General features: G+C 49.8%; 1 protein-coding gene across 2 annotated transcripts in view; it reads left to right on the plus strand.

Annotated features, from left to right (window-relative positions):
- The window catches only part of ADGRG4 (adhesion G protein-coupled receptor G4), a 30,291-nt gene extending 22,129 nt beyond the window's left edge, over nucleotides 1-8,162 (plus strand). For both annotated transcript variants that reach the window (XM_053274215.1, XM_053274214.1), the window contains 6 exons: nucleotides 1,758-2,026; nucleotides 3,287-3,374; nucleotides 4,672-4,955; nucleotides 5,282-5,380; nucleotides 6,461-6,625; nucleotides 7,915-8,162. In XM_053274215.1, coding sequence (XP_053130190.1) covers nucleotides 1,758-2,026; nucleotides 3,287-3,374; nucleotides 4,672-4,955; nucleotides 5,282-5,380; nucleotides 6,461-6,625; nucleotides 7,915-8,042 — 1,033 coding nt within the window. In that variant the 3' untranslated portion in view covers nucleotides 8,043-8,162. The remainder of the gene's footprint in view (nucleotides 1-1,757; nucleotides 2,027-3,286; nucleotides 3,375-4,671; nucleotides 4,956-5,281; nucleotides 5,381-6,460; nucleotides 6,626-7,914) is intronic.
- Nucleotides 8,163-16,044: the final 7,882 nt, after the last annotated feature.

The following is a 16,044-nucleotide window of genomic DNA, read 5'->3' on the forward strand; positions in this document are numbered from 1 at the left end:
CTGCCACATCCTCTTGAGTAAATTTACTCCAGCCGGGAGAAAGTGCTGCTTTAAGTATCCTACATCTGGGCAGTGTTCCCTCGAACAGGGATCCACAGATGCCATTGACTGCCGTTCCCAGAATCCCCAGCTGTGATGGCTTTTGCTTGGGGATTCTGGGAGTTGTAGTTATCAACATCTGGGAATCCCTGTTTGAGGGGACCCTGCATCTGGGTTCATCAGTTTGCTTCCCTCCTGGCGGGAATCTTCAGCAAGATGGGTGATTTCCAAAGCTATTGATGGGTGTAGTTCCACCTGACAATGTTCTCCCTCCCACGGGCGTAACTATAATAGGGCAAGGGGAGACAGTGGTCTGGGGGCCCACTGCCTTGGGGCCCTCCCCAGAGGCAAGTCACATGACTGACTCCCCCAGCCACACATCCGCCCGGGCTTCCTTCAGTTGTATTCATCCTCCAAAATTGATGCGAGTGTTAAGACCGGAGCTACAATTTACAAAACCTTTAAAAAAATAATTTAGGATGATGTTCTATTGTGGCACATAGGTGTTGTGTGTGTGTGTGTGTGTGTGTGTGTGTGTGTGTGTGTGTGTGTGTGTGTTAATTACTATGCTTTTTGTTACCACTATTCAGCCTTATTTAAGATTTCTTTACTTCATGAGCTAAGCTTCAGTGAGGGGGGGATTTTAAAATCTTGTCTCTGGGCCCACTCCAAGCTTGCTACGCCTCTGCACCCTCCTCCTCCTCTGTGTCATCAGGGTATGAGTCTGGGCTTTGCAGAGAAGTGTGAATGTGCTTGGGTAAAAAAGAAATGTGGCCTGCAGAAGATCTCCGCAAAAGGCAACTGGGGAACAAGCCTTATGGCCCTTTTGAGTGAGCAAGAGACAGCTGGACAGGGATGGGCAAACTGGGCCCTCCAACTGTTGTTGAACTACAACTCCCATCACCCCCCCAGCTACAATTGTGTGTGTGTTGCAGTTTATATTAATGGTTTACCCTTGTTTTACCCTTGCTGAGTAAGTTTTACCCTTGCCAAGTTTTACCCTTGCAGAGGCTTGACATGTAGTGACTTAGGGAAGGTATTTATCCTTTACTTACTATTTTATATTTTATTAATGTATACCCTGCCTCCACGCACAAAAGAGCATGCAAAGGCCATTGACAAATAAAGTGACAAAGGCACAAATACAGAGATTCTCCAACTTGGGCATCCAGATGTTGTTGGGACTACAACTCCCATCACCCCCGGCCAGAATGGCCTTGACACTGTCACTGAAATGCAGCTCCTGGGGATGCTGGGAGTTGTAGTCCAACCGCATCAGTGGGGACGGGATGCATCTTCCTAGATCGCTGCTGCCCGATCTAGGTGTTTCCCATAGTCTGGGAAACACACCAGCAGGGATTCGAACCAGGCAAGTAACTTCCCTAGGCAAGTAACTTCCCTGCTGCTCAAACGACTGCGTGAAGAGGTCTGTCATTTGCCCAGAGGTATCTGGCTCATGTTCTGATTAAGTCTGAAAATGTCAAGCAAGCTTCCTTAATAAGGCAAATCTATTATCTTGCCTCTGTATGTATTTAATGTGTAGCCAAATCGTCCCTCCCACAAAGACATTCTTGGTTACCCTTTTGCTCCCCCAGCCTAGTTATTCTAGAATTGTCCCTGTTGACCCGCCAGTGCCAGCAATACAAACCCAGCAGTATCTTCTTGACTGGAAGCAAGGGCTGCGGAGACGAAATGACTATTTTCCATTTTTGTTCCAGGAAACTCCATGGGGATTACCCCTCCCAGATCCTCATCAACCTCTGTTTCGCATTGCTTATGCTGAACCTCACCTTCCTGGTGAACTCATGGCTTTACTCGTTCCACATCAACGGTCTTTGCATTGGTGTCGCCGCCGTCCTCCATTACTTTCTGCTGGCAACCTTCACTTGGATGGGCCTTGAAGCCATCCACATGTACTATGCCCTCATCAAAGTCTTCAACATTTACGTTCCCAACTACATGGTGAAATTTTCCGTCGTGGGCTGGGGTAAGGGCGATGGGCCTGCCATCTTGGATCCTGCACCTGCACCCAAGTAGGGAGAACTGTCAGTCCAGAATAGGAACCTAGGATGCTGCCTTATACCGAATCAGACCATTGGTCCATCTGGCTCAATATGGTCTACACAGACTGGCAGCAGCTTCTCCAAGGTTACAGGTGGGAGTCTCTCCCAGCCCTATCTGGAGATGCCATGGGGTGGATGGGAACTTGGGGCCTTCTGTGCATACTAGCATGCAGATGCTCTTCCCAGAGTGGCCCCATCCCCTCAGGGGAATATCTTATGTAAGGCTTGGACCAAGTGCTGGATCAGATCCATAAGGAAAGGCCAGTAGCAGAAGATAAGGCAGGGATGTTGCTCTAACAAGGAGCATTGTTCAGGCTAAAGAGTTAAGCTTAAAGCACTATTAAATGGGGCTAACCAGGCCCCATTGGAGCCTTGGGTCACTTGGCTTAAAGAGCTGCAGTACCTGTTCCTGCCATCATATGAGTGGCTCTGCAGTGCAGCAGCAAACAGGTTGCTAGCTCCTTCTGCCAGGGAGTTGCAGTACCCATTCTGGCCATTATATGGGTGGTGCTGCAGTGCAGCAGCAAACAAGCCGCTAGCTCCTTCTGCCAGGGAGTTGCAGTACCCATTCTGGCCATTATATGGGTGGTGCTGCAGTGCAGCAGCAAACAAGCCGCTAGCTCCTTCTGCCAGGGAGTTGCAGTACCCGTTCCTGCCATCATATGGGTGGCGCTGCAGTGCAGCAGCAAACAGGCCGCTAGCTCCTTCTGCCAAGGAGTTGCAGTATGTGTTCTGGCCATTATATGGGTGGCGCTGCAGTGCAACAGCAAACTGGCCACTAACTCCTTCTGCCAGGGAGTTGCAGTACCTGTTTTGGCCATTATATGGGTGGCACTGCAGTGCAGCAGCAAATAGGCCACTAGCTCCTTCTGCCAGGGAGTTGCAGTACCTGTTCCAGCCATTATATGGGTGGCACTGCAGTTCAGCAGCAAACAGATGGATAGCTCTTTCTGTCCAGGATTTGCTGTGGAGGAGCATGATGCCAGCCAGAGCCCTGCTGCAAAGACCCCTAGTTTGAGACCTCCACTGCCTTATAGCTGCACTCCACAGCTTTAAGAAGTTTCCCTCCTGCTTAGCAGTGATACTGGAAGATAGCCGGGCAGGGACAAAGGAGATTGCTTCTATGTTTCTCTAATTCCCTTTTTAGTAACCCCTTGCCTGTTTTGTCTCTTGTATGCCACCAGGAATACCAGCTGTTATCGTAGTTACTATTCTCATTGTAAAAGTCAACTTTTATGGAGATGGATCTCCTTCCAACTCATTCATGCTTTTGTAAGTCTCTCATGCGGATAATCCAGAGTTCTACCTGAGTGCACAAAGGAACGGAGGAAGTGACAGCCGGGAAGAAGGAATGGCCCTATGTCCTCTTTCTTTTTAAAATGCACCCCTTTGCTCCTTATCATGGGAGCCCACAGGGGTGGGGGTCAGCCCCCTTTAAAAACTGACCCTTGCAAGCTTTCCCAGTGGTGCAGGGGACAGGGAGGAGGGAAGGTTGCCAGCAGCCTCCCCTTCTCTCCTGGTACTTTTTGCGAGCTTTGCAAGGAGTTTGAGGAGAGGTGTTCATTTAAAAACCACAGCAAAATATGGAAGTTGTTCCCACGAACAGCTCTACCTGAGCTAGGGCAGCCCTACCTAGGTGGAGCTGGTTGTGCAAAGTAGAGGTGTGCATGGAACCGATGCCAGCAGTTTGATTTGGATTTGAGCTGAATTTGAGCCAGTTCAAGTCAAACCGGCCCCCGATTCGGTCTGAGGGTCGAACCGGGCTGAACCGGTTCAATTTGGTTTGAGGGGGCATGCTTGTAAATGGGAATCCACTGAGGATCCCCCTTTACAAGCAAAGGATCTGGCCCAAGCTTTGCAACGATCAGATCCATCCCTAAAAGGTGCTCCGATGCTGCCCTGCTGGTGCCCTAATGATTTGCCACCGGAGGCAACTGCCTCACCTCGCCTCACCTCGCCTCACCTCGCCTCATGAAAGTGTTGCCCCTGCCAGCCTACCCCCTCTTTACCTGACGAACAAACAGCCTTCCTTTTCTCAAGAGCATACTCTTGTACTGAGGAGTTCCAAGAGGCAGTGCTGCCTGGTTTGGTTTCCTTTGGAGGAGAGAGAGCTCTGGAGACTTATGACATTTTGCTATTTGCTTTATTTACAAATAGGCAAGCGGAGCACAAGTGGAGGCAAAGAGCAGGCACTGTTATAAAGCAGAAGATCACACCAGAGAGCAACCATGCCCAGACCTCCAAGGCTGCACTCTTTGTTCAAGCTTAAAAACTCTGATCTCTCTACTCTCTCTGCCAGTTGCCCCTACACACACACACACACACACACACACACACACACACACACACACACTGCACATTCCCTTCAATGGGAGAGGCCTTCCTTCCTCCAGCCTCTGATGGGTATCTCAATCCAAACATTCAAGAGAGCTATCCAGCTATCAAGAGCTCAGCTCCCGCCCTTCGCTCCCATTGATAAAACATGAACTAACCACCCTGGACTGTTCGCCTGACCATGCAATGATCACCCAGCAGCCATAAGAGTCTGCTTTTTCCTTGTCTTCAACAGTTGCTGGATTGAGGACAACCTTGTCTTTTACATTTCGGTGGTGGCGTATTTCTGCTTGATGTTCCTGATGAACTCCACCATATTCATCGCTGTCCTCCTGCAGATTCGGACCATGAAAGGGAAGCACCGAGGGCGAAGCAACTGCGAGAGCTGGCACCGAGACCTGAAGCGGGTGGCCAGCTTGACATTCTTGCTCGGCTTAACGTGGGGCTTTGCCTTCTTTGCATGGGGCCCAGTGGAGGAGTTTTTCATGTATCCCTTTGCCATTTGCAACACCCTGCAAGGTAAGTTCTGCCCAGCCGTGAGATCAGGTAGAGAAGCTCTCCTGCACGTCTTGCCACCTTCTGAAGCACAACCATTGGGGACACATGGGCAAGCCTTCCTAGTGGTGGCCCCAGTTCTCTGGAACTCCCTGCCTCTTGATCTTAGGCTTCCCCTCTCCCTGTCTTTAAATGGGAAGGGAACAATCCATGCTTGCTAGCACAAGCCCAAAACGTCCTCCCATTGATGATGGGAGATGTAGTCCAACAATATCTGGGGAGCCAAGGTGGGAGCCCCTGCAGATCCTGGGTCAGCCCTGGCACTGATGCTCCTTCCACTCTCCCTTCAGGGTTCTTCATTTTCATCTTCCACTGCCTCATGAAGGAGAACGTGAGGAAGCAGTGCCAAGTGCACTTCTGCTGCGGGAGGCTTCGGCGCAGCCATTCCGGTAAGACACAGACTCTTGCTGGGGTCCCTGCGTCCCATATTCTCTGGCTGCCTTGGATGGATTCCCACAACCACTCAAGCCTTCCACAGCCACTCATACTCTCGGTGGTTGTGTGAAGCACCAGCCCTCCCTCTCTGCAGCAAGACTGCTCCAGGTTGTTGCATCAAGATGGGGGAGGAGCTGTCATAATGCCTATGGGTGCAAAGAACCCGCCGTAATGCATCCGGGAGCCTCTGGGCGGAGCTGGTGAGCGCCCTCCTCCCCCAGGCCCAGCCAATGGAAAGAGGATGAGTGAAGCCAGGTCATTGGCTGAAGGAGGTGGCTGGTGGCGGCGGCTGCAGCAGGAGCCCCAGCCTACGGGAGGAGGGAGCTCAGTAGCTCCCGCAAGTGGGAGGGCCACCCATGTTCTAAATAAGGGCCCACTCTCCCCTCGCTACACCCCTGAGTAAGATGGCGGTCGGGAGAGGGTAGAGCAGGCCTGCTCAACTTTGCCTCCCCCACAGCTGTTTTTGGACTACAACTCCCATCATCCCCAGCCACAATGGCCAAAAGCCAGGGATTATGGGAGTTGTAGGCCAACATCTGCAGGAGGGCTGGAGTTGAGCAGGCCTGGGATACAGGAGAGGCCATCACACCTCAGAATTAAACATGGTTGGTTGGTTGGTTTGAAATATTCATACCTCACTCCTCCAAGGCACTACGGCTCTGGGCGGCTCACAAAATGAGCAGAACAGAGGAAACCATATGAAAACATTCTTAAAATTAATTGAAATGAAAAGCAAGACCTCTGTTAGAACCACATTTAAAAGCTGTCCCCAAAGGACTCAGAATCTAAAAAAAGAAATATATGATAGACACCAGCAACAGCCACTGGAGGGATGCTGTGCTGGGGATGGATAGGTTCAGTTGCTCTCCTCCTGCTCAACAAAAGTTGCACGTTAGAAAGTTAAAAAGCTGTCGGTACACAGCTCTGGTGACTTTGAGGGCTACTGTTCAAACATCCATGGTGTGCTGGTCCAAGCGGATCTCTCTTGACGCTTTTGCATCTCCCCAAAGCCTGACTTCCCATCTGATTTTCAGACTGGAGCTTCTCTGCCGTGACTGTGGGACACCATCCCTCGCGGAACCTCGAGCGGAACCGGTCCTGCCTTTCTCTGAAGTCGCAGAAGTCTTGTGCGACCAGCTCAACGTCTAACGGTTCAGGGAGTTTACCGGGAGCTAGACCCAACATGAATGTGGAAACTGGTAAGTCCAGCCAGCCCCGGGTCCTGCCCCAGCCCCACAAATATGGATATGATGAATATTTATATACCGCTTTTCAGTAAAAGTTCCCAAAGAGGTTTACATAGATGGAAATAAATACATAAAATGGTTCCCTGTCCCCAAACGGGCTCACAATCTAAAAACAAACAAACAAAAGATAGACATCAGCAACAGCCACTGGAGGGCTGCTGTGCTGGGGATGGATAGGGTCAGCTGCTCTCCCCCTGCTCAATAAAGAGAATCACAGTTTTTAAAGAAGTGCCTCTTTGCTCAGTTTCAGGGTTGAGACCCATACATTTAGTGCTGGATTTAGGCACAAGCTAAAGCTTAGGGCCTCAAGTTATGAGGGGCCTCTGAATACTAAAAAGTGACTAAATTTTCAAGTTTTACGTTAGCTGGTTGAAAAACAAAGGAGAAAGGAGAGGAAAGGCTATGTTGATTATATTTGCATGTATTTACATAAGGGTAAAACAATGCTTCTGAAGCAAGAAACATGCTTTGCTTTAAGATCATGGGTGCATGTGCTGTAGGAGGCATTTTCTCAGGCGAAGCATTCCCTCCTGTTTGTCAGAGAAGGGGGAATACCTCTTCTAAGACGGTGCTTCCCATCTGCACGTGTATCATAGTGGGCATAGTCTTGGAAGATGCATTCCCTTATTTGTATGTGAGAGAAGGGGGAATACCTCTTCTGAGATGCTGCTTCCTACCCGCAGATTTATAAGCACCTACTATAAGGCAGCTAGAAATGTTCATGCGACAGCAGCCCTCCCCTGCTGTTGCCCCACACGGCAACTGGTATTCAGAGGTAGACTACCTCTGAACACAGAGGTTCTACATAGCCATCATGACTAACAGCGGCTAACAGCATCTGGCTGACCTCCATGAATGTGTCTAATCCCCTTTTAAAGCCGTTAAAGCTAGTGGAGGTCATTGTATCTTGTACAGCAAATTCCATTCATGAATAACGTTCAAGCAGAATGTCATTTTGGGAAGCGTTTGCCAGTGGTGAGGAGGAGGCTGCATGCAGAAAAGTAGCACACAGGGTTTTCTGCACACAGAAAAGTAACATATCAGGGAAAGGACTAGGCTAGATGTCTTCCTGATGTATTAATTTTCTGCCCGACCTCAACACTTCCTGCAGGGAAAGCATATCACTGTGATTGTGAACTGCCCAGAGACTTAAATATGGGGTGGTATGGAAATGTGCTATAAAAATAAAAATAAAAATAAAAATCAAGTGATTGAAAGTGATTCTCCCTTTATTTCCCTAGACCAAGTTTCTTGCAATTCTGGATGTACACCTCTGAATTATCAGAAAACCAAGCTTCCTTGTGTGAGAAGAATCTCACCCATGGACGTAGAGCCACATTGCACTCAGAAAACCAAGTTTCTGCCCTGAGGAGCTGCTTGCTTCTTTCTCCCTGGAGCCGTTTGATTCTCATGGCCTCAGCAAACAAAGGGCCACTTAAGATATTTTGCACCCCTCTGTCCCAAACAATGGCAAAAGAATCGGTCACAATAAAAGGGATATGACTCGATCCATAAATGAGAGCTTCGGTGGCGGGTTTAGAAAACCGCCGCAGCGGAACAGGGGAGCAGAGTTGAGGGTGCGAGAGCGGAGCCAGCCTGCACAACCTTTGAACCTGCAAGCCTCACGCCGTTGGGATGCAGCAGGGCTCCTGGTTTGGCTGCCTGCCTGGGAAGACAAAGGATAGGAACACAGCTTGAAGCACCTGGCAGGCCAGATCAATGTGGAGCTGCATTGGCTGCGTTCACAGTCTGCGCAGGCCTTTTAGAAGAAGCTCTTCTTCTGCATAAGAGAGAACTCTCGCTTTGTCCTGTCTAGGATTCAGAAAGCCAGACCCTGGTTACATAGGAAGCTAGGAAGCTGCCAGACGGAGTCAGACCAGACCATCTAGCTCAGGATTGTCAACACTGACTGGTGGCAGCCTCTCTCCACGGTTTCAGGCAGGAGTCTTTCCCAGACCTACCTGGAGATGCTGCCAGGGACAGATCCTTCTGCAGGCAAAGCAGCGACTACCACTGGGTAGTGGCCCCACCCCCTGAAGGGGGTATCATATGGTGGACAATGCTCAGATGTGGTCTCCCATTCAAATGCAACCAGGGTGGATCCTGCTTAGCAGAGGGGACCATTCATGCTTGCTACCGCAAGACCAGCTCTTCTTCCCTCTCTGGTTCTCAGAGGAGGGGTCCTATGACATGGAGGACAAGTAGGACTGGGTTCAGGAACCATCTCTGCTCCTAGAAAAACTGCCCGGCCAGCGATACCCACAGGAGGGGAGAGGTACTGATGCCTCCATCCTCAATGGAATATAGGAACATAGGAAGAGCACCTGTCTGCTTGCATGCAGAAGGTTCCAAGTTCCCTCTGTGGCAGCATCTCCAAGACAGGGCTGAGAGAGATTCCTGCCTGCAACCTTGGAGAAACTGCTGCCAGTCTGGGTAGGCAATACTGAACTAGATGGACCAACAGTCTGACTCAGGAGAAGGCAGTTTCCTATATTCCTATGGCCCTATGTCCCAGGTTCAATCCCTGCCAGCATCGCCAGGTAGGGCTGAGTATGTAGTAGATAATACTGAGCTAAATGTTCTGACTCGGCATAAGACAGCCTCCTATGTGCACTCAAAAGCCTTATGGAGATGGGGTCTTTTTTTGGAAATGACTGCTGCCAGTCAGTGTAGACAGTACTGAGCTGGATGGACCAATGGTCTGACTCGGTAGAAGGTAGCTTCCTACGTCCCTATGTTCTCAGTATCAGATGGGTCTATGAACAGACATTTACCCCTAGGAAATTGTCCCACGATTTGCATCAATCATTTGAAACGTGAGCTATTTAAAAGTCCGGTATCTAACTCATGAGAATATACACTCCGTGACTTCTTTACCTGTGACATGAAGGGGGTCATATATGTGATCAGGTGCCCATGCTCTTTCATATATAAAGGCAGGACCATCGGAGCTATTAAAACCTAGTGGATGGGTCAGCCCCAAGTAGAAAATAGGGCCAATGGTGTAGTGTTGCAGGGAGAGGCAACACTACATCCCCAAGGGGGGGTGTCTCAGCAGGGACACAAAGCCCTTTGCTTTCTCATTAGAAATAACATGCTGCTCTCTTGCTATTCCAACTGTTTATTACCATCCTTCCTGTATTAGGAACATAGGAAGTTGCCTTATACTGAGTCAGACCATTGCACCATCTGGCTCAGTATTGTCTGCACTGACTGGCAGCGGCTCTCCGAGATTTCAGGCAGGAGTCTTTCCTATCCGTTCCGGGAGATGCTGCCAGGGACCCTAACCCCTGGGACCGTCGACATGCAAGCCCTACGGTGGACTAGTGGCAGGACATCCTAAAACGAAGGCCCAGGGATGCCCACTGAAATGGACTGGTCCCTTCCAAATGGCCGTGGAATGCGTGGAATTTCGGAATGGCCACTGGCCCTGCCAAATTGCATCCCTATGGCCATTTGGAAGGAACCCATGCCTTTCAGGGGGCATTCCCTGTCATCCATTCTAGGACATTCCCTAGAGTCTCAATGATCCTTGACTCCTTGTAAAAGCATCTTCCCAATTATTGCATCTATCTGAGAGAGCGGTGTGGCCATTGGGATGGGTCTGGCCACCATGGTGAGTGTGGCTATGGGGAGCGCCTGAACTTCATGGGAGCGCCTGAACTTCTGCATGTCCGACTACATCGTTGACAGGGACTGCCCCTGCCAAGTAGGGATAGCCGGAATCATCTATGTGCTTTGCTGCCCAAGGAACCAGAAGCAGCCCAAGGTATTAGTATTATTATTAATTTGATTTCTATACTGCCCTTCCAAAAATGGCCCAGGATGGTTATCCCAAGGTATCCATGTGCCTGAGGCAGAGTACCGAATGCTGCTGCGCCCCAAGAGTCTCATGGGGGCCAGCTCCCTTGCAAAACCAACTCTTGCAAACTTTGAAAGTGGTATGGAGGAGGGGAAGTTGACAGAAAATTCCTCACCTCTCCTCTCCTCAGGCTCCTTGCAAGCAGGACTGGCCCATCCATTAAGCAGACCTAGGTGATCGTCTAGGGCAGGGGTTCTCAAACTTGGGTCTTTAGAGGTTGTTGGACTACAACTCCCATCACCCCTAGACACAATGGCCTTTGAGTGATGGGAGTTGTCGTCCAACAACCTCTAAAGACCCAAGTTTGAGAACCCCTGGTCTAGGGTGCCAGTTTGCGAGGGGCGTATAAACAGTACCAGGATGCAGCACTGCCCATTCTTCTTTCTCTCCCTCTTGCACCGCACCCCTGAAGTACTGCCCAGTGGGGTGAGACTGTAAGATGTCAAACGGCACCCTGCTTCCCCAAAGCGCCTACACATTCTGCACCCCCAGAAGTCACCGTCTTCTTTGCTCACGGCACCTCAGCTCCCAATAAGCAGCTGGTCTCCGAAGATGCACTCCCTCTCTGGACGCTGCATGGCCTGAATCAGTGTTCATTTCCAAAAAGAAATGGCCTCAGGCAGGGTTTCCAGATTCACAGCAGCAGCATCTTTTTCTCTCTGAAGAACTCTCTCCCACTGTATCCTCCAGCCAGGCAGGCTAGTCATTTGCTGGCCGGTCAGACGACCTCGTGAATGAACAGCCTGCCTGGCTCAAATTAAAGACAAGCCTTCACGCTTCTCAGCTGAGTGTTGAAATCAAACTTTTTCTTGGGGTGCCAAAGAAACCCCCAAGGGACGGCCCTGGTTGGAATGCCGCATCCTGGAGCAACGGAAAACAGCCTGTAACAAGCAGGTGATGTTCTCCTAAACAACCTGCCTGCTTCCCGACCTCCCTTGCAGCTGGTGTGCAGCTGTCCGGAGCAGGCCTGGAGGGGACCTCCCTCTTCCTCCTCCCCCTCCTCCCGAGGAATGCGTTGGTTGGGGACCTGTGTGGCTCCCACCCCAACGGGAGAAGGGAAGCAGCCATGATGTCAGCAGAAGCATATTTTTAGCCTGTGCTCCAGCGAGCAGGAAGCAGCCCAAAGGAAACACATCAAAGCCCTGACTGTGCAGATCCTGCCGGGTTTTCCCCAGAACAACGCCACCGAATCCTGCCGAAGCGGCTCATCCTTTGGGAAACTCTCAGATCGGAAATGAGACGCAGAGGCTAAATAAAGAACAGGCTCCCGACTCCCACCCACCCACCCGCTGGGATCTGTGCCAGGCACTGGGAGCAAGCGGCGCCACTGGCATGATGGGGACGACAGTATTGTCCATCTCGCGTGCAGCTGCTCCGAGGATGCCTTGCCAGCCCAGCCCACCGGAACCGAAAGGAATGTGGATGTCGTCCAAAATGACCTCTTCTGCATGTCAGCAGGAACACGACATGACGTGATGGTTCAGTGTGTCTCACAACCAGTCCTCTTTTGACGGAACATAGGAACATAGGAAGCTGCCATATACTGAGTCAGACCCTTGGTCCATCGAGCTCAGTATTGTCTACACAGACTGGCAGCGGCTTCTCCAAGGGTGCAGGCAGGAATCTCCCTCAGCCCTATCTTGGAGATGCTGCCAGGGAGGGAACTTGAAAGCTTCTGCTCTATTTTATTTTTGACATGCTCATAGAGACCTTATACTCAGTATAAGGCAGTTCCCTATGTTCCTGTATTCCTAAATGGAGATCCCCCTCAACAGACCAATCACCCCCTCACAATGTCACTGGTCACATTTTCTCGCTCTCTCCTGTCTGATTCCGACTTTATGCTGTACAAGCGTATAGACGTCTGTACACTCATTCACAGGTTTGTGTGAGCGACTGTACCTGGGTTCATATTAAAAGTGAACCTGGATACAGGCCCTTCCAAGACCTGGTACAGATAGGAAGTGTACTTCTGTACCTGTGTTCAGCATAACATAGTGAATATCTGTTTCAGGGGTCATCTCATGACACTGAAGGTCAGGAAATTCAGGACTGATAAAAGGAAGCACTTTTTCACGCAGCCCAGAATTAACCAATGGAATTCTCTGCCACGGGATGTGGTGATGGCCACTAGCTTGGATGGCTTTAAAAGGGCCTTAGACAAATTCATGGAGGACATGTCTATCAATGGCTACTAAGACTAGGGCTATAGGCCACCTCCAGCTTCAGAGTCAAGAATCCCCTGCTGGACTGGAACCCCTGGCCGCTGCCCAGCCAATGCCAGCCCCTGGTACCAGCCATGACCTCTCCGTGAAACCTGGGGAGAAAGGTGAGAACAGTATCCAGATGCTTGTCCTCCATCAGGATGGCTAAAGCGAAACCCATGAATGGCCTTGGGGAACATAGGAACATCGGAAGCTGCCTTATGCTGAGTCCCATTGGTCCATCTAGCTCAGTATTGTCTACACCAGGGATTCTCAACGTTGGGTCCCCAGATGTTATTGGACTTCAACTCCCATCATCCCCAGCCCCAGAGGCCTTTGGTTGGGGATCATGGGAGTTGAAGTCCAATAACATCTGGAGACCCAACATTGTTGGTCTACACAGACTGGCAGCGGCTTCTCCAGAGTTGCAGGCAGGAGTCTCTCTCAGCTATATCTCGGAAATGCTGCCAGGGAGGGAACTTGGAACCTTCTGCTGATGCTTTTCCCTGAGTGGCTCTATCACCTAAGGGGAATATCTGAAAGTGCTCACACATATAGAGGGGAGAGCTGGTCTTGTGGTAGCAAGCACGACTTGTCCCCATAGCTAAGCAGGGTCTGCCCTGGTTGCATCTGAATGGGAGACTTGATGTGTGAGCACTGCAAGATATTCCCCTCGGGATGAAGCCGCTCTGGGAAGAGCAGAAGGTTCCAAGTTCCCTCCCTGGCAGCATCTCCAAGATAAGGCTGAGAGAGACTCCTGCCTGCAACCTTGGAGAAGCCGCTGCTAGTCTGTGAAGACAATACTGAGCTAGATAGACCAATGGTCTGACTCAGTATATGGCAGTTTCCTATGTCCCTATGTTTTCTATAGAGTCTCCCATCCAAATGCCAACCAGGGCAGACCCTGCTTAGCACAGGGGGCCATACATGCTTGCTACCGCAAGACCAGCAATCCTCTCTACACGTCTGAGCACCACAGCTTCCAAGCATCTGAGAGCCAAGGCACATTGGGCCTCCATTAGGACATAATGCACTCCTTCAAGCCAGAAGGCCTTGATTTCCAGGGTGTGAGTGAATGGAAATGAAAGCCTCATGAATGAAGCAAAAGAATGAATGGAAGGGTGGGGGAGATGTGAATGCCTAGACTTCACCTGCAGCCCATTACGTCTTCCCTTTTAGAGTGCCAGCTCAGGGCTGTTTCAACTCCTGCTGCTGTATATTGTACGCATAATACAATATACAGAGGAGAGCTGGTCTTGTGGTAGCCAGCATGACTTGTCGTCTTAGCTAAGCAGGGTCTGCCCTGGTTGCTTATGAAAGGGAGACTAGAAGTGTGAGCATTAGAAGATATTCCCCTCAGGGGATGGAGCCGCTCTGGGAAGAGCATCCAGGTTCCAAGTTCCCTCCCTGGCAGCATCTCCAAGATCGGGCTGAGAGAGATTCCTGCCTGCAGCCTTGGAGAGGCCGCTGCCAGTCTGTGAAGACAGTACTGAGCAGGATGGACCAATGGTCTGACGCAGTATATGGCAGCTTCCTGTGCAAACAAGAGGAAGAGTCAGTGACTCACATGTTGTCAGTCCTGATGTTGTACAAGCTCTGCTTTTCATAAGAACACAAGAACAACCCTGCTGGATCAGACCCAAGAAGGCCCATCTAGTCCAGCATCCTGTTTCGCACAGTGGCCCACGAGATGCTGTTGGGAAGCCCACAGGCAGGAGATGAGGGCATGCCCTCCCTCCTGCTGTTACTCCCCTGCAACGGGTATCCAGAGGCATCGTGCCTCTGTGGCTGGAGGTGGCCTATAGCCCTCAGACTAGTAGCCGTCGATAGACCTCTCCTCCATGAAGTGATCCAAACCCTTCTTAAAGCCATCCAGGCTGCTGGCATTCACCACATCTTGTGGCAGAGAATTCCACAAGTTGGTTATGCGTTGTGTGAAAAAGTACTTCCGTTTGTTGGTCTTAAATTTCTTGGCAATCAGTTTCATGGGATGAGCCCTGATTCTAGTGTTATGTGCGAGGGAGAGAAATCTCTCTGTATCCACTTTCCACACCATGCATGAGTTTATAGACCTCTATCATGTCTCCCTGCTGTCATCTTTTTTTTAAACTAAAAATTTTCCTTTCTTCACCCCTCCACCCACCACTGCTCAGTTTGTTTGTTTGGTTGTTTGTTTATGTATTTTTACGCTTATATCCCACTCTTCCTCTGAAGAGCTCAGAGCAGTGTACATACTTATTTTTATCCTCACAACAACCCTGTGAGGTAGGTTAGGCTGAGAGATACATGACTGGCCCAGAGTCACCCAGTGAGTTCCATGGCTGAATGAGAATTCGAACTCAGGTCTTCCTGGTCCTAGTCCAACACTAACCACAGTTTGCAGGGATATCAAATAAATGAATAAATGATAAATTGCGGGGGGGTGTGTGCACTGGGGCTTCCTGTTTACTTCCTCTGTTATCCTCCCTGCTTACCATTGTGTATACGACAAGTATTTATATTCTGCTTTTCAACTCAAGTTGCCCAAGCAGTTTCCATAGCTATAAATAAATAAATACAATGGATCCCTGTCCCCCAAAGGACTCACAATATAAAAAAGAAGTATAAGATAGACTCCGGCAACAGCCACCGAAGGGATGCTATGCTGGGGATGGATAGCGCCAGTTGCTCTCCTGCTGCTAAATAAAGAGAATTGCCACTTTTAAAAAGGTGCCTCTTTCCTCTGTTAGCAAATGACAAACTAATAGCATTTGTAGCATCTGTAGAACATTTACAACCAGTGCCTATGAATCTTTGCCTATTAACTAATGGGCAAGCCATTTCTTTGGCACTTTGTCTTACTTACAAATGGAGCATTAAAAACTTGGCTTGCCTCATATAGAGCCATTTGTCAGAAAATCAGATATTTTTTGGTTTGGTTTTTTTAAAAAAGACACAAAAATGAAACCCCAAGGACTCAGTCTTGGCACTGATGCCTCCATCCAATCCCTGAAATAAACCATAATAGAAATGGTTGCCTCTCTCTGAGGCTTGTGCCTGTAGATTGCAAATGTCACTCCACTGCCAGACAGGCAATTCTGGGATGAGGGCTTGGGAGTCTCTAAGAGAATGGCTGGATTCAGACAAAACATGAAACCAGAGGTCCATTCACCTCCAGCTTTGCTAGCTGAACGTCCAAATCCGGGGATCTGTAATTTTTTTTTTTAAATGGACCTGCGGTTTCTCTCCCCTAACTCCACTTGTTACCTTCGGTTTGTAGTGCATTACACTGCTGATAACGGTATTTCAGCGGCACCTTGGTTATG

Source organism: Hemicordylus capensis, chromosome 11, assembly GCF_027244095.1.
Source record: "Hemicordylus capensis ecotype Gifberg chromosome 11, rHemCap1.1.pri, whole genome shotgun sequence".
Taxonomy (NCBI): Eukaryota; Metazoa; Chordata; class Lepidosauria; order Squamata; family Cordylidae; genus Hemicordylus; species Hemicordylus capensis.